The sequence below is a fragment of the Sinohyriopsis cumingii genome, chromosome 1 (assembly GCF_028554795.1).
Source record: "Sinohyriopsis cumingii isolate HCF-2022 chromosome 1, ASM2855479v2, whole genome shotgun sequence".
Classification (NCBI taxonomy): Eukaryota; Metazoa; Mollusca; class Bivalvia; order Unionida; family Unionidae; genus Sinohyriopsis; species Sinohyriopsis cumingii.
The window spans coordinates 99,968,958-99,993,386 of record NC_142961.1 but is presented as its reverse complement, the minus strand read 5'-3'; the positions used below and the strand labels follow the sequence as shown (position 1 = coordinate 99,993,386).

Sequence of the window (24,429 nt, the reverse complement as noted above, 5' to 3'; positions counted from 1 at the left end):
TGGAATGAACACTAACTGCCACCATCAGTTTATTATGCTCTATATTCATTCATCTTCTGTTTGATTAGAATGACATCCTACCAAATAACATTTTTGTCCTCCTTGGGTTGGCAAGGAAAGCAACTCTTTCCAGATTAATCCTAATAACCAACATCCTCGTCCTCCATGGGAGAAATTATCTTTGTTGGCAGGGTATGCAACTCTTTATAGATTAATCCTACCAAGTACAGTAAATTCCATGCCTTCCTGGTGAGATATGACTTGGGTGGGCATGGGATACACTTGTTTCCAGATGAATATTTAAGAATTTTCTAAAAATGTTTGAATGCAGATATTATTTTTCTTTTTCTTTTAAATAAATGACTCATGCATACATAACTACATTGCAGTTGTTTCCTTTCACATAATCGTCCTGGTGAGATATTACATGGGTAAACAGTGCTGTCCTTTCTTTCAGCATGTTGTATCCAGTTGAGGCTTAATAGATCTAGTGTCATTTAGTACATGGAGGGCCAGAATTGAAAAAAATTCAGTCTGTTTTGTTTAGTCATATCCATCATTCCTTATGTTTTACTATCCCCGTAACAAGATGACCATTGAATTGAGGAACAACAACTCAGTGTACAATCAAACAAACTCTAGGGTTTTGTACATTTAATGTACAGAATTAGAGTGAGAGAAATAAAATAAACACACAAGCAAGCACACATGCATTATAGATTGCAATATTGTTCCTAATACACACAATTTAGATAGAATTGGTGATATTATAGTTCATGTTCCTGTCTACCAGCAATTCAATGCAAAAAATATTTTTAGGTTTTAGTTTCTATTACAAACACATGATACTCAATAATATGATGTTGGCTATACATGTGTTTGTAAATTTTTTTTATTGATTTGGACTGTCAATGTAGACATAAAATTGTTCAGTGACTGGAATGCTTGACCATATAAGGCTTTCACGGTGCTGATTGATTCATCACCTTGATCTTATTGATGCTGATTGTGAGACAAAAATTGTTATAAGATGAAGAGAAATAATGTATACACTGCTGCTTGTCAAACTCAGATTTGATGTTAATGAAAAATTTGTCAGCAAATAGGAAATCATCAACTATCATTTCCTGTAACTGTCTTTGCTTGTGGTATCCACAGATTGAAGATCTTGTCATCATTCCAGTTTGATTTCAATACAAGAGTCACATTCTCTGTTGGGATTTGTACATGTGACAGAGAACATTATGCTGAAGAGGGTTGGATCCCACACATCAATTAGCATGACTCAGCTGGCAACAGAGAATGGTTCAGATGATGCACTGCTGTCCATCATGCAAGCAAATATGCCATTATGGAATTGCCAAACCATTACAATCCTATTACCTGGACAACCAAATATTGCCGTCATCTTCCAGAGGTCCCCATGGCTGGATTTTGACAGGGCAACAAACGTCATGTACAGGTCGGAGTCCTCTCTATTTGCCATTTCTCCTGAAATTGATAAGCCACAAGTAACATGCATGTAGTCCTTCATCATTTCCTGAAGGCTCACAGGCAGGAGCACTTGACTTCAGCATGATTCTGTTGAGGATTGTGTTGGCTATTGACAGCAAGGATATGCTCTTATTGTTGTTACAGAATTGTGTTTTATTTCACCTTTGTACACAGATGGACAGAGGATGCATTCTTGCATCCTTGTAGTATAGTTCCTTGAGCCTAGAATGACTGCAAGAGTGTATCCCGTTTCTATACCACGTGCAAGCCTGTATACCTGTAGGCCTTTGCTAGAAAATAATCTGATACAGGTAATTTGGCTACAGAAAGCAGGTCAGTTACAGTCTCTTTTTCAGCCACGATTGGAGGATCAGCAAGAGATATACAGATTTACACTTAGTACAGTCTTTCATTTGCCTAAGCACTGATAGATGATTATTGACTGAGAATGGTGTTGAAGTGTTCTGACCATCTTTTTAAGATCATTTCTACATCAGTGAGTTGTTGCATTAACGTTGGAGCTATTTCCAATGATAGTAGTCCATATATTTGTATTTAAATCATCATAGAATTTCAGTATGTCATTCTAGTCTGAATATAACTTAATCTTTTCTGCCTCATCACTCAGCCATGCATATTACAACTTTCTTCGTTTCTCATTCAATAGTCTTCGTATGGCAGCATCTTTCTCATATAACCAGTCATGATGTGAATGTGTGGTGGAACTGAAATTTTGTACACATCTGTTTATAGATTAGCATTTGTCATCATATATACAGGAAGTAAGATTTCAGAAAACTGTTACAAAGCTACAAAAGGCAACTCTGTTTACTGCAGGAAGTAAACGACCAATATTCCCCACTCACAATATAATGAATGCCTTCAGCCTGTTCTCATGCTCAAAGATATCTTGCTTTGGAATTTGACATATTGATACTTCTGAGGTACATTCGTCTGGAGTACAGTGACAGTAAAAAAGGATAGGAAATTATTATTACATATCAGGAATAACAATTTAACTAAGTAATTTAAATGAAGAAATGATATTATCTTGAATTACTCAAACTATTTTTTCTAGTCAGTCAAGGATTAGTACAGTCAATAACACTTATTTCATATGATATTGTTTTTAAGATAGCCTACACTTTAGGAAATGCCATTTCATTTATCTTTTATGTGAAGCCTTCATTTGGCATGTAAATTATTGTCATTTCATGTGGTTGGTATAATAAGAAGATTGTGTCAGAGATACTTGTACTTAGAGAGCATAAACAAATTCTCATAATTGTATTAATATTGATATATGCCTTATAACGGTATTTAAATTATTATATGCATTAGTATTTCCAACTTGCTGCTGAATAAGGTTCCAGTATTGGAAGTTAGTGTTCTTTTTCTGCATAAATTGTACTATAGTCAAAACAGTGTCTTGTTAAATTCCTAGTTGTATTGACAGTGGCACGATAAAACTTAAAAGGCTTTTATATGCTTTCAGGCAGGAAACAAAGGACTATAAAGTCTAAAGAGGGAGGTAATTATTTTTTTGTAACATCAAAAATTTCAAACAGTTGTAAATGGCTCTAGCGTATGATACAATCTTTTTACAAGAACATGATAAATCATTTGGGGTGTGTGGGGTTTTGGTATGTCTAAATGGTAAAAGCAGTTATATACAACTGTATTAACACATTTCTTTCGCCAGGGAAAGAAATGTTTTGGCAATTGTTGCCTCCATTAAGTTATTCAGGTTTCTATCTATTCAGCTTTCATGTTTCTTGCTACATAATCTCCTATTCAACCTTTATTTCATTTATTACACAATCTCATATTCAATCTTTATTTCGTTTGTTGCACAATCTCCAATTCAATTTTAATTTCGTGTGTTGCAAAAAATCTCTAATTTATCCCTCATTTTGTTTGTTACACAATATCCTATTCAGCCTCTTATTGTGTTAGACAATTTCCTGTCAACCGTAATTTTGTTTGTTATGCAATCTCCTATTCAACCCTTATTTTGGTATTTACATAATTCCCTATTCTACATTCATTATGTTTTTTATGCAATTTTTTTTATCTTCATTCATTTTGTATGTTACACAATTCCCTATTCTGTGTTGATTGTGTTTGTTACACAATCCCCTATTCTGTGTTGATTTTGTGTGTTACACAATCCCCTATTCTGTGTTGATTTTGTGTGTTACACAATCGCCTATTCTGTGTTGATTTTGTGTGTTACACAATCCCCAGCTACATGTTTGAGAAGAATGACACATTAAGTCATATACTTGTCATCCTGGGGATTCGATATTTTGGTTGGTAGGTGAAGCAACAATTTCCAGATTAAATGAACATATGATACATGAAAAAGAATTTAATAATAAATTAAAGGTACATAAATTCAGTCTTTTAAATTTGTACAAACAAATGATCCTGGTGATATCATTGTTGTAAAAAAAAGAATCAAGTCATGAAAACATGAACCATTACATGTACTATTTTCATAAACAGCATGCAAAGTAAAATTATACAAGTCATAATAGGCTTGATGAAATGTTTTTTGTGATGATTATGTTGATTTAGCATGATGAAATGTTTTTATTGTGATGAATGTATTGATTTAACATAATGCAATACCTTCAACATATACATTTTAATGATAAAGTTACTGACATTCCATCTACTTACAGTCAAATCACAGGACCTGGAAATGACACAGTCAGAAGGTAATGTTGATGTTTCTGACCTTCCTTGCTTTGCATAACATAACTGTGTTTTCTTTAGAAAATTAAATTTTGCACTATTTGGGAGAATTTTAGCGATTACAGAAATTATATATATCCCTTTCTTCTTAACATTATGACACATTTGATAAATTTTGTATTCTGCACCAGTATTTGTTCTTCCAGTGTTTGTCTTTCTAATATCTGTGAGACAGGTTAGCAGTAATAATAATTTTTTTTTTTTCAAACAGTGTACTGTAATTATTGTATTAATGAACAGATTGCAGGATTGCAGTTTTATTTCCAGTTTACGCATTTTTGCAAATATATTAGCGATTAATATGATTATACTCACTGGAGTGTTGGCATGTATGTCCATGTATTCTTCTAATCTCAGTCTTTGCAATATGTCTTGCCAATATATATCCTGCCAATAAATAGATATCCATCCATCAGTCGTGCTTAAGTTTCTTTTCTTGATTTACAACAAACTACAGGTTTTTTTAAAGTATATTTACACGTGTTGTTCAGAAATGACTTTCAAAACATGTGATCTGATAAAATAGTTTAATTAAACAGTTTGATTGGTATTGCTAGTGCCAACTTCTGAAGATGGTCCCATCTTTAAATGAAATATAAGCCAATTTAAACTCGCTCATAAGCTTAAATGTAAGTTGATGTAATTTTAAAGATGAATTTAGTCCATAAGCCATGTCCATGACCTATGTGGGTTATACATCATTCCATAATTAGTTAGTTAGTCCATAAGCCATGCCCATCACCTATGTGGGTTACACATCATTCCATAGTTAGTTAGTCCATAAGCCATGTCCATCACCAAGGTAGGTTATACATCATTCCATAATTAGTTAGTTAGTCCATAAGCCATGTCCATCACCTATGTAGGTTATACATCATTCGATAGTTAGTTAGTTCATAAGCCATGTCCATCACCTGTGTGGGTTATACATCATTCCATAATTAGTTAGTTAGTCCATAAGCCATGCCCATCACCTATGTTGGTTACACATCATTCCATAGTTAGTTAGTTAGTCCATAAGCCATGTCCATCACCTATGTAGGTTATACATCATTCCATAATTAGTTAGTTAGTCCATAAGCCATGTCCATCACCTATGTAGGTTATACATCATTCGATAGTTAGTTAGTTAGTCCATAAGCCATGTCCATCACCTGTGTGGGTTATACATCATTCGATAGTTAGTTAGTCCATAAGCCATGTCTATCACCTGTGTGGGTTATACATCATTCCATAATTAGTTAGTTAGTCCATAAGCCATGCCCATCACCTATGTGGGTTACACATCATTCCATAGTTGGTTAGTCCATAAGCCATGTCCATCACCAATGTAGGTTATACATCATTCCATAATTATTTAGTTAGTCCATAAGCCATGTCCATCACCTATGTGGGTTATGCATCGTTCCATAGTTAGTTAGTCCATAAGCCATGTCCATCACCAATGTAGGTTATACATCATTCCATAATTAGTTAGTTAGTCCATAAGCCATGTCCATCACCTGTGTGGGTTATACATCATTCCATAATTAGTTAGTTAGTCCATAAGCCATGTCCATCACCTATGTAGGTTATACATCATTCGATAGTTAGTTAGTTCATAAGCCATGTCCATCACCTGTGTGGGTTATACATCATTCCATAATTAGTTAGTTAGTCCATAAGCCATGTCCATCACCTATGTAGGTTATACATCATTCGATAGTTAGTTAGTTCATAAGCCATGTCCATCACCTGTGTGGGTTATACATCATTCCATAATTAGTTAGTTAGTCCATAAGCCATGCCCATCACCTATGTTGGTTACACATCATTCCATAGTTAGTTAGTTGGTCCATAAGCCATGTCCATCACCTATGTAGGTTATACATCATTCCATAATTAGTTAGTTAGTCCATAAGCCATGTCCATCACCTATGTAGGTTATACATCATTCGATAGTTAGTTAGTTAGTCCATAAGCCATGTCCATCACCTGTGTGGGTTATACATCATTCGATAGTTAGTTAGTTAGTCCATAAGCCATGTCTATCACCTGTGTGGGTTATACATCATTCCATAATTAGTTAGTTAGTCCATAAGCCATGCCCATCACCTATGTGGGTTGCACATCATTCCATAGTTGGTTAGTCCATAAGCCATGTCCATCACCAATGTAGGTTATACATCATTCCATAATTAGTTAGTTAGTCCATAAGCCATGTCCATCACCTATGTGGGTTATACATCATTCCATAGTTAGTTAGTCCATAAGCCATGTCCATCACCAATGTAGGTTATACATCATTCCATAATTAGTTAGTTAGTCCATAAGCCATGTCCATCACCTGTGTGGGTTATACATCATTCCATAATTAGTTAGTTAGTCCATAAGCCATGCCCAACACCTATGTGGGTTACAAATCATTCCATAGTTAGTTAGTCCATAAGCCATGTCCATCACCAATGTAGGTTATACATCATTCCATAATTAGTTAGTTAGTCCATAAGCCATGCCCATCACCTATGTGGGTTACACATCATTCCATAGTTAGTTAGTCCATAAGCCACGTCCATCACCAATGTAGGTTATACATCATTCCATAATTAGTTAGTCCATAAGCCATGCCCAACACCTATGTGGATTACACATCATTCCATAGTTAGTTAGTCCATAAGCCATGTCCATCACCAATGTAGATTATACATCATTCCATAATTAGTTAGTTAGTCCATAAGCCATGTCTATCACCTATGTAGGTTATACATCATTCCATAATTAGTTAGTTAGTCCATAAGCCATGTCCATCACCAATGTAGGTTTATACATCATTCCATAATTAGCTAGTTAGTCCATAAGCCATGTCCATCACCAATGTAGGTTATACATCATTCCATAATTAGTTAGTTAGTCCATAAGCCATGTCCATCACCTATGTGGGTTATACATCATTCCATAATTAGTTAGTTAGTCCATAAGCCATGTCCATTATCTATGTGGGTTATACATCATTCCATAATTAGTTAGTTTGTTCATAAGCCATGCCCATTATCTATGTGGGTTATACATCATTCCATAATTAGTTAGTTTGTCCATAAGCCATGTCCATCACCTATGTGGGTTACACATCATTCCATAGTTAGTTAGTCCATAAGCCATGTCCATCACCTATGTAGGTTATACATCATTCCATGATTAGTTAGTTAGTCCATAAGCCATGCCCATTATCTATGTGGGTTATACATCATTCCATAATTAGTTAGTTAGTCCATAAGCCACGTCCATCACCTATGTGGGTTATACATCATTCGATAGTTAGTTAGTTATTCCATAAGCCATGTCCATCACCTGTGTGGGTTATACATCATTCCATGGTTAGTTAGTTTGTTCATAAGCCATGCCCATTATCTATGTGGGTTATACATCATTCCATAATTAGTTAGTTTGTCCATAAGCCATGTCCATCACCTATGCGGGTTACACATCATTCCATAGTTAGTTAGTCCATAAGCCATGTCAATCACCTATGTAGGTTATACATCATTCCATGATTATTTAGTTAGTCCATAAGCCATGCACATTATCTATGTGGGTTATACATCATTCGATAGTTAGTTAGTTAGTCCATAAGCCACGTCCATCACCTATGTGGGTTATACATCATTCGATAGTTAGTTAGTTAGTCCATAAGCCATGTCCATCACCTATGTAGGTTATACATCATTCCATGATTAGTTAGTTAGTCCATAAGCCATGCCCATTACCTATGTGGGTTATACATCATTCGATAGTTAGTTAGTTAGTCCATAAGCCATGTCCATGACCTATGTGGGTTATACATCATTCGATAGTTAGTTAGTTAGTCCATAAGCAACGTCCATCACCTATGTGGGTTATACATCATTCGATAGTTAGTTAGTTAGTCCATAAGCCACGTCCATCACCTATGTGGGTTATCCATCATTCGATAATTAGCTAGTTAGTCCATAAGCCACGTCCATCACCAATGTAGGTTATACATCATTCCATAGTTAGTTAGTTAGTCCATAAGCCATGCCCATCACCTATGTAGGTTATACATCATTGCATGGTTAGTTAGTTTGTCCATAAGCCATGCCCATCACCTATGTGGGTTATACATTATTCCATATGTGTACCTAGTCTGTAAACCATGTTCGTCACCTGTTTAGGTTATAAATCATTTCAGTTATGTACTTTGCACACAAATCATTGCCAGAACATGTTTAGGTTAAAACCATTTCGGGGCCCCGAATCGACAAGTGGTCTAAATCGCTCTCAGTTACTGATCACTGCCGTCTCACCTCTGTCTGTGTGGGTTCGAGTCTCGGATTTGGCTAATGTGGGTATGTGAGAAAGTTTGCCAGTAGCTTCTCGTAGGTCTGTGGTTCTTTCCGGGGTTTTCACGGGTTCTTCCTCCACCATTAATACTGGCCACCATATATAGCCTATCCTGTGCTGAAAAATGGTAGTAAACCCTACAACAACAATTAAAACCATTTCAAAGATGTACTTAGTCCATAAACCATGCCCAATGCCTTTGTAGGTTCTAAACCATTTAATTCCACCACCTGTGTAGGTTAGAATTAATTTCAAAGATTTGTTTAGTCCATAAAACATGTCCACCACCTGTTTAGGTTATAAATGAATTATTAAAAAATGAAAGCAAGACTTGAAGGGAAACTTAAAATATACGTTGAAACTGGATCTGTGAAGGGAGAAACTTTTGCATATTAACAGGGATATAAACACTAATACAATTCTAAACTAGTCTGTATGTCATTCTAAACATGCACAGCTTTAACTTTCGTCACAAGCTAATAATTTATCAAACAATTAATAATATATTTGTGAACCTTTTAGTGTTAGCAAAGTGTTTGTTTCTGATGTGTTAAGGTTCTTGACAAATAAAAGTCTGTAAAATTTACTGAATGCTTGTTTATTTAAATCCACCTAAAACAGAGTGCATCTTGTCACCAACAAGGATCTTTAATTTATACCATGCCTTGAACTTTTGGGTGAGATGGTTCGATTTGTTGCATCACATCAGCATCTGGGAACTATTTTGTCATGCAATGGCACTTGAAGTACTCATATTGACTCAAATGCTAATTGGAAAACTGAGGAAGTTTAAACATGTATTATTATAATATAACCTAAGCCAACTGTATTTTGGTGGTGCTCTACAGATATTATATGCTTCTGAGAGAGCTGCAGATGTAAGGTGAATTTGTTTGCATTTATAGTAGATCTAAGAAAATAATAAACCAAACTGGCTGCACATGACCCCTTTTAAAAAAATATCAACCTAATTTAGTTCATAGTATATGAATTTTTTGCAGTTATTAAAATAGGGAAAACAACTTATGCAGACTAAAACCACCAGTTTCCGAAAGTGCAATGAATTTATTGCAAAATACATAACAAGTAAAAGACAATTACCAATTCATTTTTCTACAACTTAAATTTGAAGTCCAGGAAGTGAAAAGTTCTAGTACTGACGAATACTCCAAAATGGAAGGCGATGGAGTATACTTTAGCTAGTATTGTGCTGTTTTGTCTACAGTTCTTTGTGGTTTCACTAACAATATTCAGGTGTTTGAATTTCTGAATAAAATTTCAAGAAATATCTTTGACCAAGACTTCTATATGAGTACCCAAATATTTCCTGGAATAAATATAAATAATATGTCAGAATCCAATTATTTTGAATACAAATTGAAATGTAACTCCAAACGGCTCACAAACAAACACGTTCCAGTGTAAAAACCACACTAATTTCTCTATAGACAAAGGTGATATAGTCAGAAACAACACAACATAGATACCCATATTAGGGTCACGTGATCACATTCCATAACAGGATAGAAGCAATTACATGTCTAAGGTCACATATTCCAGTACAGCCTCGATCTCACTTTATGTATCCCACAATAAAAATAAATTAAAAACAGAAGTTGTTTACTTGATTTTCAATCAAGATTAGGAACTATGTCAGCAAAAAGATACAAAGTTATATTTTTAGGTGTTTTCGAATAAGCAGTCAGGTCAAACTAATTTCTAGAAAATGTAACATTCTTAGTAACCACAATTATATTACTTAACATGTAATGAAATAAAAATAAAAATATTTTAAAACTTACAAACAATTAAATTAAATCAAATATAAATCGAATCAAAATCACATAACAATTTAAAGGTAAAATGTGTCAATCTATCAAGACAACTGTATCTGCAAGCATTTCTCAGAGACCATGATTATGTGCTGACCGTGTTTTGATATCTGACTATTGGAAGTATTTGATGTACTGATGCACTGAATTTAAAGCTTGCCTCTTTTGTATTATTGTGTTATTACGTCTTTTGAATCAAATAAAGGAGGTGGAATAAAAGAAAAGTCCGACATCATGCAAATCCAACATGCTGTAGATCTAGCGGCCCCGTTTGTGTTTCGGGTGAACTCGGGTCTGTTCAATCTAAATATAAGTATTGTTCAGTCTAAATATATGTATTTTTCAGTCTAAATATATGTATTGTTCATCGATATATCCCCAGAAATGACCCAAAAAGTGAATAAAGTACACATCTTGATTCTAGCATTTAATTAACAAAACCTCATCTTGGGCCTGATGATACAAGTATGAACCAACTATTGCCATGGTTGATAAAGAGTAAAGAACATCCAGGGTCTGGCCATACAAATGAGAACCAAATGCTGCATTGCGCAGTATGTTATAGCTTCTTGAAATGTTCTTTTATCTGAAACTCATACTTGCATAGAGCTGGAAACACATTTGCTTGGGCCATCGTCTAAAATTCATGATTGCATAGAATTGAAAGTACAGTGTACAACTGATTTAAAAAAAAAACAAGTTCACATTAATAAATTTAATTGACTGTCAGTTAGAGGTACTGGTTGAAAGTAGTAGAAATGTTTGTCATCACATGTAACAAAAGTTATCATTGATTCTGGCATGCTATAAAGAACTAATTTGAGTTAGACCTGCCCAATAATCACCGTCACATGAACAAATAAGTACTTATTCTTATGCATTGTCGCATGCTATAAAGAACTAGTTTATGTCAGTCCTGTCATGATAACTATATATATATATATATATATATATGATGAATAAACACAGCATATACATATTATATGCCATTCATGGTACTCAAATGGCACACACACATATTTTTCCTTATGTACATAGGACTATTAATTACAACACAAACTTCTATCATTTAAGGTTCATATAACTCTTAAACACAACATGTATGTATTATATGTCCTTTATGGTACATTGGACACAACGATCGCAGTTATGTGCATAGGGTATTAAACACGATACATATCTATTGTCATTCATGGTACTCACATTGTGCACAGAAATTGCAGTTCTGTACATAGGGCTATTAAACACAATACATCTGTATTATGTCATTCATGGTACCCAAATTGCACACACAAATTATACATTGGACTATTAGACACAACATGTAGTATATGCCATTCATGGTACTCAAATTGCACACACAAATTTCGGTTCTGTACTCAGGAAAGTTAAACACGACACGTATATAGCATATGCAATCGATGGTACTCACATTGCACACACACACATTTCAATTGTTTACATACGACTATTAATAGGGGTGAAACGATTGATCGATATATTGATGCATCAATACTTTTGCTGAAATGATACACATATCGATACAAGAGATGGAGAATCGATACAAAGTGCTGCTTACCATATGCCTGTTATTTTAGTCTTCAGCAGTCATGACTATTATTATTTGCCTTGTTATTCTGTAAAATTATAATCCATCTGAAACAGCATTTAGAGTCACAGGCTCTCTTAGCAACAAGGAAAAAGATTATTGGAGAATACCCACTCATCCTCTATAAATTAACACAAAGTGACTTGGTTTGTAATCTCCCCCCCCCCCATTCCATGCTAATTATCTTAACCCAAAAGTATGTGCAGGGTATAATATACATTCCAAACGTGTTCCACATGTTTAATGAAGTATTTTGCTCATCATTTAATAACAACTTTCACGCCATGTTTATACTTTGAATTGCAACCTGACTTCTTTGATTTATTTGAAAGCTACGCTACCGTTGTGTTGTACGTTGAAATATGTTACATTTAAATATGTTACATTTAATTCTCATTTGTGGTTATTGCTTGTTCCACTCCAGGTCAAAAAGTAACCACCAATCAGAAATCAATGTAGCTTATTCTCTGCGTGACATACAGGAAGTATTGGCAGAGCCACAGAAATGTTTCGCCGGAAAGTAATTAGATATGTCAAGTACATAAGCAAATATGCTGTCAGGGTTTGCCATTGCATGACTCGTGCAAAATTTGTACGAATTTGTGCTCTTGGAGAACAGTGAAACTTGAGAACTCCCGCAAATTTGTTGAATGTTCCTCATATGAAATGTGATCTGCAAAGTATTCAATTTTTATTTAACCTTTCGTGTTGCGACATCTGTTTATTGGGTAGCAACTGTTCCACATTTGGGTTCAAGCGCGATATAAATGGTTGCGAAACTAAATTTGATTAGAACAACCTGCCAAGGAATACAAATTATGGTGTAGTTTGAACATTCATGAAGAAAAGTTTACAAATGCGTGACTGTTTAAAATACGGGCTACCTAGAAAACCCAAAATGTCTGATTCCCGGCGCGGTTCATTACGATTTTATTCGGCAAATGTTTGCTGATGATAGTAATGATGACAATAATTTTGAACTTATGAAGTATGTCAGATTATTGGAGCTGGAAAAGTGTTAATGGAGATACCAGTGAGTGATTTTGAACCCGAAAGGGTGTTAAATACGAGTCAGATGTATCAGATGTATATACTGGATGGACAAAACATAGACGGTATGACCCGTTCAGTGGCATTTTGTAATTAAATGTACAGAAGACAGAATACTGAACATAATTAAAATAAGACAATTTAAAACTAGAAGTATATTTTCATTTTTTAATTAATCATATTTGTACTGCGGATCATATGCTACAAAACTATATACATATACCATATCAGGGTTAAGATAAAATGAATAAAATAATGGTTAAGAAAATGCAATTAAAAAGTAAAGATATTTATGTTAATACCTCTGTCTGCACAGAGACTGATGGACTAAATGTATTTATATACCATTATGGAACATATAAGAAGTTTGGCATAGTAATCCGCAAACTACTGTTTTAATTAAGGGAGATTATATTAGTGAAAAATCCTATTTTAGAGCAGATGTGTCCAAAAGACAATATCTGTGATCTGTGGAAAATTGTACATAACAGTCAAACAGATCAGTTTCCCAACACATTCAGGCTGACAAAGCTAGCTATATATATATACGTATGCCCCTTCAGAAAAAGCTCAGAACAATATTGACACAAAGTAAAGGAGCAGAATATTCTCAGAATTAATTAACATTTTAATGTTTACACAACTAGTGGTTACATCTGTAAAATATGTTGATTTCAGTAGAGCTATAAGAAAGTGGAACAGGAAGAAAGAGAGACATATTATAGTTTAGATTAATATTGACCTATGACTATGTCTTCCTACCCTCCTTTTTTCTTTGATAAAGGGGGTGGTCTCCCTTAAGATAACATTCTGTCATCATCTTTCCTTAGATTGTACATGGGAAACAGATTTGGAATTTCTCTTTTATGCAGAGATATTTAACCAGTGAACGATCGGTCATATTTCAAACAGATCAAGCGTATCACCTTGTGTAAGTTAAAAGAAAATTCTAGAAGAGGAATGGGTGTAGTCAATAGTTTGCCTTCTTCACTAGCAAATACAAGTAGCTGTGGCTGCAGCAATCTTTTACATATGCGGGATATAAAATGTGATAGATTTTGTTGGTATTCATCTTTATTCTCATTCCTGGATTTGTTCTAGATATTTTCTTTGCACGAGAAAATTGCATCATTAGTTCTGTTTTGAAGATAACATCATGATGCCTTCCAAGTATAAATGAGACACAAACTTGGTAATAATATGTTTTCAAATCATTTATGTTGTACAAAACAAAAGGAGTTTAATGGAGCCACCATTAAATGGCTTAAAGCGTTCGGTAAAACTCACTGCAGCCAACAGGTAGTCTGTTTGAAAGTATTATTGTTATCTTTTCATCAACATGCCTACATACATGAAAGGGCACCACCTACCTTCCAAAGACAGAAAGACCATCAAGTTCATATGTGTATCGATATGTATCATATTGCAGGCTACGTATCGTGAATCATATCGATGTGCAAGTACAGGTGTATCATTTCACCCCTAACTATTAAACAAGACACATACATATTATGTTGTTCACGGTACTCGCATTGCGCACACAAATTTCTGTTTTGTGCATATGATTAATATACACAGCACCCGCATATAATTCATTTGAGGTATTCACATTGCAGATTTTAATATCCTATTTCAAACTTAATGTCATGGTGGAAATGCTAAAGCTGACAACATTTTGTTTTTATACAGCAGGTCACACAGCACCAGAATTCCCAGGAAGTGATGAAAGAAGACAGCACGTCACTGCAGCAACACCTACACAGATTACACAGGGAATTGTAAGTAGTTTTGTGATAGATGCAACAAAGTTTATATGTACCACAAATATGAATATGGAATCAACTGCGATAATGTTCTTTTCATTTGAGGGAATATTGTCATAGACTTGGGACCTGACATACTAGAAAAGGAAAACAGTGCAATAGTAGTAGGCAAGTATTTTACATAATTAAAATAATTGTACCCCTCCCCACCCAATAATTTACCCCCCCCCCCATTATTTTCCTTGCTAACAATGGGAAACATCAAGAAAATATTTATTGGCAAACATTAAGAACATTAGGAAACTTTCAATTCATTATGGTCTGTCGGGATATATAACATTTTTTTACAGTTGGTATGTTTTGAGATAGTGCTGGACACCATCTGTTACTATACAGATGTGAACCATTGCAGCGGGCATTATGCGTCTACCATTAAGTGATGAATGGCAATGACTGATGCAAAAACAGCAAATTGAAATCTGAAACAAATGTTGGGTTCTTTTTTGAAAATATGTTACCTAATCATAATACCTTAGCAAAACTATTTCTTCCTGGCAAATCAAGCTCTCCCAGATAAAAGTTTTTAGCTAAATGAACTTAAAGTTATCTACTTAGATGGCGGTCAAGCGGAGTGATATCTCCTTGATATAAGGGTTGGCCACAAAATCCATGAATATCTCAGTTACCATTCGTGTCGAGAAGCATGCACTCATTGAGCTTAAGAATCCTCATACAAGCAGATACTACGATGCTTGCTCTCTGGTTCCTTCTTCACTTCACTATGTCGTGGGAAGACTCAGCCTTTGGTGCTTTCTATTGAAGAGGTTTTATGCCTTTTACTTCCAGAGTTCTGCACTCCTACAACCTTATCAAGCACCTGAACAAGAGCTCCAGCATCAGTTGGTCATATCACGAAAAATGAAGAATCCAATTAGATATTGAACTGTTTGCATCATCAGTTGCAAGACCCCAGGATCAACAGTCTTTTTTCTCACAAAGATGCCTTCCATCATTTTTTCGTCGACAGTATTACTCTTGCCATACACTAATATTTTATTTGGAAACCCCAACAGTTGACCGGGACATCACAGCTTTGGGGATGACAAAACCATACACTATTCGTATGGATCAAACATACCTTAATCACACCCAACACTTGATTGGAAGTTAGATAGCCAATAGACTTGGTATAGATGACTATCTTCCAACAGGAGGAACAGAGCGTATCATCTCTTACTCCGAAGTCCATGGTACATGCATGGGAGTCAGTCTCCAGAATGGCTCATGTCTTGAACAGAGATAGTCAACATTCTTTAGCCAAATTTCGTCACAGCAGCTGCATATTTACAAATGGCAGAATGGGATGCACTGCACTCCACCTCCAATTTCCTTAAGGGTCATCATAAAACCAAGCTGTTGTCACAGTCATTATCATTTAATCTCATTTTTAACGGCCATATTGACAAAGTATGCAAACAAGCCAATAAAGAGACAAATTGTCCCGCCCGTGAATTACAACACTGATACAAGGGCATTTCGGGAAACCAATAAAAGGACAAGGGACATGACTTAATCACAAGCCTCTGTCAAATTATCCTATCATTGCTCCTCACATCAAAAACCATAGTTCTTGTAAACCAAAGTGGAGAAAAAAACACTTTACAATCACCTACACCAAAATTTCTCTTGATGATTGCCTCCATCTCTCATTAACTGATCTTGCCTCCACAACGTTCTTCCTACAGCTCCTAGCAGGAGGATGGCTTAGGTACTTTGCTGCTAAATGTGACAATATTTGCCTTGATGATCACTGGACTTGATAAGTGGTTTACAAAGTATTCTGCAGGTCATGGGTTCGATCCCCGGCTGAGTCATACCAAAGACTTACAAAATTGGTACTAACAGCTGCCTCGCTTGACGCTCAGCATTAAGAGGTTAGTGTTAGGACTGGTCGGCCTGGTGTCAGGATAATATGACTGGGTGGGACATGATGCTACATGTCTGCGGCATGATGCCCTAGTGCTAGACATCACTTTAAACTGCCACACTGTAGACATCGTAGCGATATGACTGAAAAATTGTTAAAGCTACGTTAAAAATCCAAAACACACACACACACAAAGGATTCTGCATCACTGTTCAGAGTCCCATCAGCTATAAACATTCCAACATACCCATTCAAAGCCACCACCATGTGCCAATAAATAATCGACCGTCTCTCAATTGCTGGTAATATAATTCCCCAGGATTTTATTCCAGACTATTCTTGGTCTCAAAGACAAATGGCACTCTGCACCCTGTCACTGACGCAAGTGCCCTCAGTCAATTCATTCACACTATTTCGTTTTTGATGAAAACACTGTGGTGCATTATGAATTCCGTTCAGGAAAGAGACTTTGCAATCAGTATGAACTTAAAATATGCATGTCTTCATGTCCATATTCACAAAGCTTCCCGGAAGTTCCTGCATTTCGCCTAAAGCAAAATTGTTTATCAATTCCGATCTCTCCCATATGGACTCTTCATTCACTGGATCAACACTCGTCTGATGAACCATGTTATGGCTCATGTCCGTGACATCAAGATACCTTGACAACATCCTGCAGAAACGTCTGGTGAGTTAATTAAAACACGATATGATAACCCTGCTGCTTACAAATCTGGGTTTCCTCGTCAACAAGGACACATCTGACCTATTGCCATCTTAACAATTTGTTCATCTTGGTAAAGAATCCAACACAGAGGTAAAAATGGGTACACGCTTGTCAAGAGTGGGCATTGAACATCAGGACCATGGCAGCTTTACTGCTGTCCAGAGATTCTCTCTTCGCACAGGAATTCCTTCGTCTTATATTCTTGCTCAGCGTGGTAGTGGACCACATCATCCTAGATTGCCTTAACCTGCGTCTGTTACAAATGGTTATCTTATCTCAATAGACCCCAAAGTTTGCCTCTATACCGACTTATCCCCATTTGCTCAAACATGAGGTATTATTTGCAGACTGGAATGATCTAACATTGTTCACAGCAGGTATATATCCACAAGTACAAAACGCCAGAGGTCAGAGTCTCTATGGATCCAACTACAGACAGTGGGGGGAAGGGGCTAAATACGAACTTTCTATATTTTAACCCCAAACAAAATTAGATTAAGCACTTAAACGTCGTATTTCTGTAATTTGCTAAATTTTCCATACAAAGTACAGAAAATGCATAGAGTGCACAGGTCTGTATAGATCTCCACTAGACCTATGTCATAATAACCATTTTCTGAAAATACTCTCTCATCTTAATTGTAACTTCCATCAAATCCATAAACAAGGTCAGGTCTGATTATTTCATTGTTAGCAACCAACCAGTCGGAACTCGTGTATACTCAAACTTGGTAAACATAGTGCCTCCAAAGAATAATGGTCTTAATACATAAACTAAAATGATAAACATTTATTAGCTATGTAATATGTTGTTTATTACAAAAGAAACAAAATGTGAGTAGTCAGACCTCTGTCCTCAATTATTGACCAAGTCAACGAAAGAGCATAGCTATACATATCAATTTTTGGGGTATTTGCTAGAGTCTATAAGACTGACACATATATTCTAGTTATATTTCAGTAATTGTTTCCTTTACTAGAGACTGATCATAGTCAGATAACTGCAGTTATACTTCTGCGATTTGGTTTTCCTTTGCCAAATACTATCACAGTGTCACATAGTCTAATTAGGGAGAAGGAGAGACAAGGCTCACAGCAGATATTCATCAACAAGTACAAATCGCCAAAGGTCACAGTCTCTATGGCTGCAACTACAGACAGCTGGGGGGGGGGACACCTACTACCATCTTCTGGTAAACCAGTGGAGTGTGGTCTCCAATATGACCGACATCTACATATCAATATTCTCAAGATGAAGGACATTTTTAAAGCCTTTCACTGGTGGCAGGAATTATTAATGTGATAGGGAGTCATATTATATTCCACAACTCTACTGTGGTAACTTATTTCAAATGGCAAGGCAGAACCGTATCCCCAGACTTTTGCATACTGGTGTGGGACTTTCTAATATGGTGTTATCAACAAAAAATCATTGTCCAAGTTTGTCTTATTCCTGGATGCCAATACAAAATAACAGATTCTTTGTCCCGGAACAGTCAGCTGAAACAGAAAGAATGGTCTCTCCTTCCCTCGGTGTTCTCTCAGATATGCACCCGATCGAACCTACCATTGGCGTATCTACTTACTGCAAGGTTAAATACCATGCTCACAACCGTTCTCTCACAAATCCCATATCCCAAAAGCCTGGGCAGTTGATACTCTATCCATTGATTTGAACTCACGATTGCATTCAATTACCCTTACCCAGAGCTACTGAACCGGCGCGTCAGGATCATATTAAACAGACACTCATAAATAAGGAGTTCTTTCAACCAGTTATAGGGGAATCGCTGGAGCAAAAAAGCCCTTCACTCCGCAAGCCTACAAAGGCAAATGGAAATTGTTTGTTCAGTAGTGTACACAAGAACACATTCTATCAATACATGCATCTATACCTGAAATACCCAGCATACTCCTCTGGTTCTTCAATGTTAGCACCAAGCACAATCGAAAGTTACTGATCAACGAACGCTGACACATTTAGTCATCATGGAAGAGAGGACACAATATAAACTTATCTGACCTCCTCTCCAACATTGATTATATACTACCAAAATCTTGGGACCTGTGCCCAAAATACAACATGTAAGGGCACCAACCTGGCTGAAGACAAAACCTTCAAGGTTATAGTTGTTCACCTTTCGTACAAGACCGGCTTCCTTATCACATTAGCGATGGCAGGCAGAATCAGCGAAATACATGCCCTATAAGGTGACCTGAATTACCTGCAGTTCTGACAAGACCAGTCAATTTCACTTATGACTGGTTCCCTCTTTCATAGCCAACAACAAACTTCTGTCCATAGTCTACCAGGTCTTTGTACTTAAACATTTTCTACTCTGTAAGCTTCCCTCAAGGCCACCTGCATGACCATTATGAGCCTTGATGTGGTACTTTAAAAGGACAGAATCATTGCATCGAGGGAGATCAAGCCTTTTTTAACCTTTCAAACAGAGAGGACACTACAACATCTCATACCCATTTATTCCGGATTAAGTAGGTTATTCGCTCTGCATATCAAGAAATACCTCCCAACTAAGAAGTTGTTACGCATTGTTGACTGGAACAGTTCTATAACTGTTTTGTTTCATGCTTGGGATGGAGATATGAGTCCACATTTTCTGGTTTTTACCTCAGAGATCTTTCATCTCTGGTGGGGCCTATAGCCGTGGCATAACGGACCACTTCCCCAGTTTTTACCTCAGAGATCTTTTATCCTTGGTGGGGCCTATAGCGCTAGCACAACAGACCACTTTCATCCTTGGTGGGGCCTATAGCCGTGGCACAACAAGCCACTTTTATCCTTGGTGGGACCTATAGCCGTGGCACAAAAGGCCACTTTTATCCTTGGTGGGGCCTATAGCCGTGGCACAACAGACCACTTTCCCAGATCATTCAACAGCTTCATAAGACATGTCTTTACGATTTCTGCTGGATTTTGCGGGAGAGAAAATTATTTCTCTTTCCAAAGCTGCTTCCTGACAGATGAAGTTTTCTCAGGTCTGGTTACCTATAAGGTGTCTTACATACCTTAGGTGACCAGAGATCTCATCTGAAAGGTAAGGGGGTGTACCTTTCTGTACATCTTTCCTGTTCTTCTAGAAGACGACTGGGTGTAGTCTTCAAACTTGTTATGATTGGGTATCATATTTAAGGAAGAAATAACTTTCTCTGGTAAAATATGTTTCTTACCTAATATTTACCCAATCATAATCAACAAACACACCCCATCCTACAATTACATCCATGTAGAGGGTGTGCCTTGTGCTCCAGTAGAGACTGAAATATTCATGTGGTTTGCCGCCAAGGAGGGATCACGCTGCCCAACACACACACACACACACACACACACACACACACACGCACACACATATATATATATATATATTCTGATGAAATCTCTATTGTGTGCATGAATGTAGATTGTAAGGCATTTTGTAAGCAACATATCACATATCTAACATTTGCGCATGATTGTTGATGAGTGTAGACTCGGCTTTAAGATAAACATTTAAAACATGTTTCCTTTAATTTTAATTCAGGACATAGGTTTTCCTGTCAGAAATTCTGTGGTATACATGAGTTCTGATAGGTTGATTGCTAACAATAAAATAGTCAGACCTGACCTTGTTTATGGATTTGAGGGAAGTTTCCATTAAGATGACAGAGTATTTTCAGAAAATGGTTTTTATGACATAGGTCTAGTGGAGATCTATACAGACTTGTGCACTCTCCGCAATTTTACGTACTTTGTATGGAAACATTAGCAAAATACAGGAATACGACCGTGACAAATCTGATTTGGGCGGGGTAAAAATATGAAAAGTTTGTATTTAGCAAGTACAAAAATAAAGCTGTACAAAAATAAAGCATAAGTATTAAATAGAGGGTCATGTATAAAATGCTCTGCATCGATGCATGTTGCATTTCATCGTCTTCCGTCCATAGTGTAAACTGCATCATGGCTGTGTGAGATTTGGAAAATGAATTTGAAATGACAATTATGAGGATGAGAGTGCCTGAAGAACGTCAGCCAAAGACACAGAGTCGAGTACAGCAGTTTATCACATCATACACCAAGACATGCCGTTCATTTCTGCTTGCATAGGGCGATAGTTATGCCTTCTGCAACTGATATTTTAATTGGGAATGGTGCAGCAAAGACATCTCTAGCCACATAAAATTTTAAGAGCAGAAAGAGATCAACAAGGCTAGGAAAATGATTTTGCAGGTTACTAATGGTATTCGCAAGTCAAGAATGCTAAAAGCTGACATGAAAAAACGAAAATGTCCTTGAAAATATTGTAAAACAATTTAAGGCAATGCACAGATCAGTCTCTGTAAGATTGGAATTCATTTGGAACATACGTTTTGACTTGTCATAGAGCTTTTAGGATCCTAAGTTCCTTTAAAGCTTTTACTTTTGTATTGTAGGGAAATAAATTAGTGTTAAATTTTACTAAACTTGCTAGTTTATTTTTTTACTTGGTTTAAGATCATATAATCATAACAAGAAATTTGGGGCAATCGTCCGGGAAACAACTTTCTTTATAATATTTCATGGAAATATAAATTGCTTTAGAAATTCAGATTTACTTTGTTTAAAAATTGTCCTAATCCCTGATATTTTCCTTTTACATATTTGAGAAATCTATGCTGAAACATCAAGCTTTTACAAATTCATCTTAAATGGAGATCTTTGTTTCAAATCCTGCCCAGAAATGATTAATCCCTAATAAAGAATGAGTTGTTTTCCAGACATAATGATTTTTGGAAACTGTAACAATGCTGTTGCGTGCTTAGCAACAATACAGGAAACCTATTTTCAACTTTTCGAGTTAGCCACATTTTATTAAATTTGTCACAAATGTTCTTATAACAGTCTTCATGAATATTGTGCTCAAGGTGGCTACCCTACAACAGTGTGGACTTTTTAGCTATATCAACAGTCTAATTTTTAACATTTCACAAGAACAACCAAGTCAGTTTCAATTAAATGTTTTTCAATAGGACTCTTTTTATCTAAGGTCTTATTGGGTGGCTTATGTAAATATGATGTAGCATCCATAGCAACCAAGTGGAAAACCTAATTCCCAGTCCTTATCTGGAACATCCTAGCAAATTTCAGTCAACCTTTGGAAAAGCATTTGATAAGAAATATGCGATCAAAGGTGTTGTCAATTTGGCTCCCTTAGGAATGGTTTGGTTTGTACTATAACTATATGGAACACATATTTTGAATGTCCTCTAGAGAATATCAGGGTCAATTTTGCTCTGATTTAGAAGGAATGTTTCTATGAACATTCTCCATCAAACTTTTGTCCAGTATTGATCCAATGATTTCTTTGTCAACAAGTTTGGAAACCTCTTTTCATATTATTCCCCAATGTATATGAGGTACTTATCACAAGCTTGGTCAGATAATTTACTGTAGCTCCTTAATCACTGCTCCAACTTTCATAGGAAAATACATAGAAGACTTATTTTTGTCTTCTTCCCCAAAATTTATGAGTCAAATTTTGCAAGCTTGGTCGGAGTGCCTGATGTTCCTCTTCTAGCACTGATGTAGCTTTCATAGCAAAATATATAGAAGGCATATTTTCAACTTCTTTAGATCATTCAAGCCAAGTTTGATAAAATCTGGTATAATTGATTGATAGTTGTATCCATGCTAGATCCCCTAGCAATAGTTTGGGTTCTATAGCAAGTCCAAGGGAAATCCCCAAATGATACTCATATACCATCATATATATATATATATATACACATATATATATATATATATATATATATATATATATATATATATATATATATATATATATATACCCATACCAAATGAAATATGAGTATCATTGGTGGCTCATTACATCACTAAAGTAATAATATCCATTTGTTATTCTTTGCAAAACGTGTGCGCCTAGCTGATTAACCTTTATGCTATCATGTATGTCTTGGCAACATATGTATTTCTTATTTTGCAAACAGTATAGCTATAAACTATATTTTATATCATAAGCATATGTTAGTATTGGTTTAAATTTCATTTTAGCAAACGAAGAATCCAATTGAGCAAATATATCCTCAGGCATCTGAAATCACTGCACCTGATAAATACCAGCCGTATTTGCCACCAGGAAAGAAATACCATGTATTTTTCAGTTATTCCAGTTCAGACATAAAGTGGGTAAAGAAAACTGTAATGAGACTAGAAAGAGATCATGGATTTTTTTGCTGTGAGTATGAGCGAGACAACACTCCAGGAACATCCTTAGTAACCTTTGCTGAGAATAGCATCAGATATGCATGCAAAACTGTTGTAGTTATGACCAATGAAGCTTTTAAGAGCGGTTTTGTTAAACATGAAATTCAAATGGCTTTGATTCAAAGTTTTGAAGAAGGGAGAAAATGTGTTGTGCCAGTATTACTGAAGGACTGCAAAGTTCCTGACCACCTTCGTGTCCTGAACTATGTTGATGCTCGAGACCGCAGTCAGAGACACATATGGTGGCCCAAGTTACTAACAGAGCTGCAGACTCAAGGTGAGTGTTTCGCTATTTATGCTCATTGAAATGTTTGTAGCATCAACATTTTACCAGTTTTAGTTTGCAGCTTCAGCAATATTTCTAAATGTGTATAACCGGAAGTAAATTTCATATTCTTTCTTGAAGTGTTTTATATAAATTCCTTCAGAAAGTAACGCTATGAAATCTAATATTACGAGTAATAAATATTGTAATCATTCAGATTTAGAGAACAATAAGTTAAATAATTGTCAGCTATTCATTTGGAATTATATAATGATTTTGTTATCTGGCTAATAAACAAAGGACTTCACAAACTACCTCACATTGTAACCATGTGATGTGAAGGACTCAAATTTACCAACATCCACTTAGCAAATGTTTTTGAATTGACATAGCATATTT

At 35.8% G+C, this 24,429-nt stretch overlaps 1 protein-coding gene across 1 annotated transcript in view; it reads left to right on the top strand.

Annotated features, from left to right (window-relative positions):
- The first annotated feature begins 4,185 nt into the window (after positions 1-4,185).
- LOC149807437 (toll-like receptor 2) overlaps positions 4,186-24,429 on the top strand; it is a 35,118-nt gene continuing 14,874 nt past the window's right edge. The window contains exons 1-3 of the mRNA XM_089938628.1: positions 4,186-4,217; positions 14,773-14,861; positions 23,553-24,042. Coding sequence (XP_089794754.1) covers positions 4,202-4,217; positions 14,773-14,861; positions 23,553-24,042 — 595 coding nt within the window. The 5' untranslated portion in view covers positions 4,186-4,201. The remainder of the gene's footprint in view (positions 4,218-14,772; positions 14,862-23,552; positions 24,043-24,429) is intronic.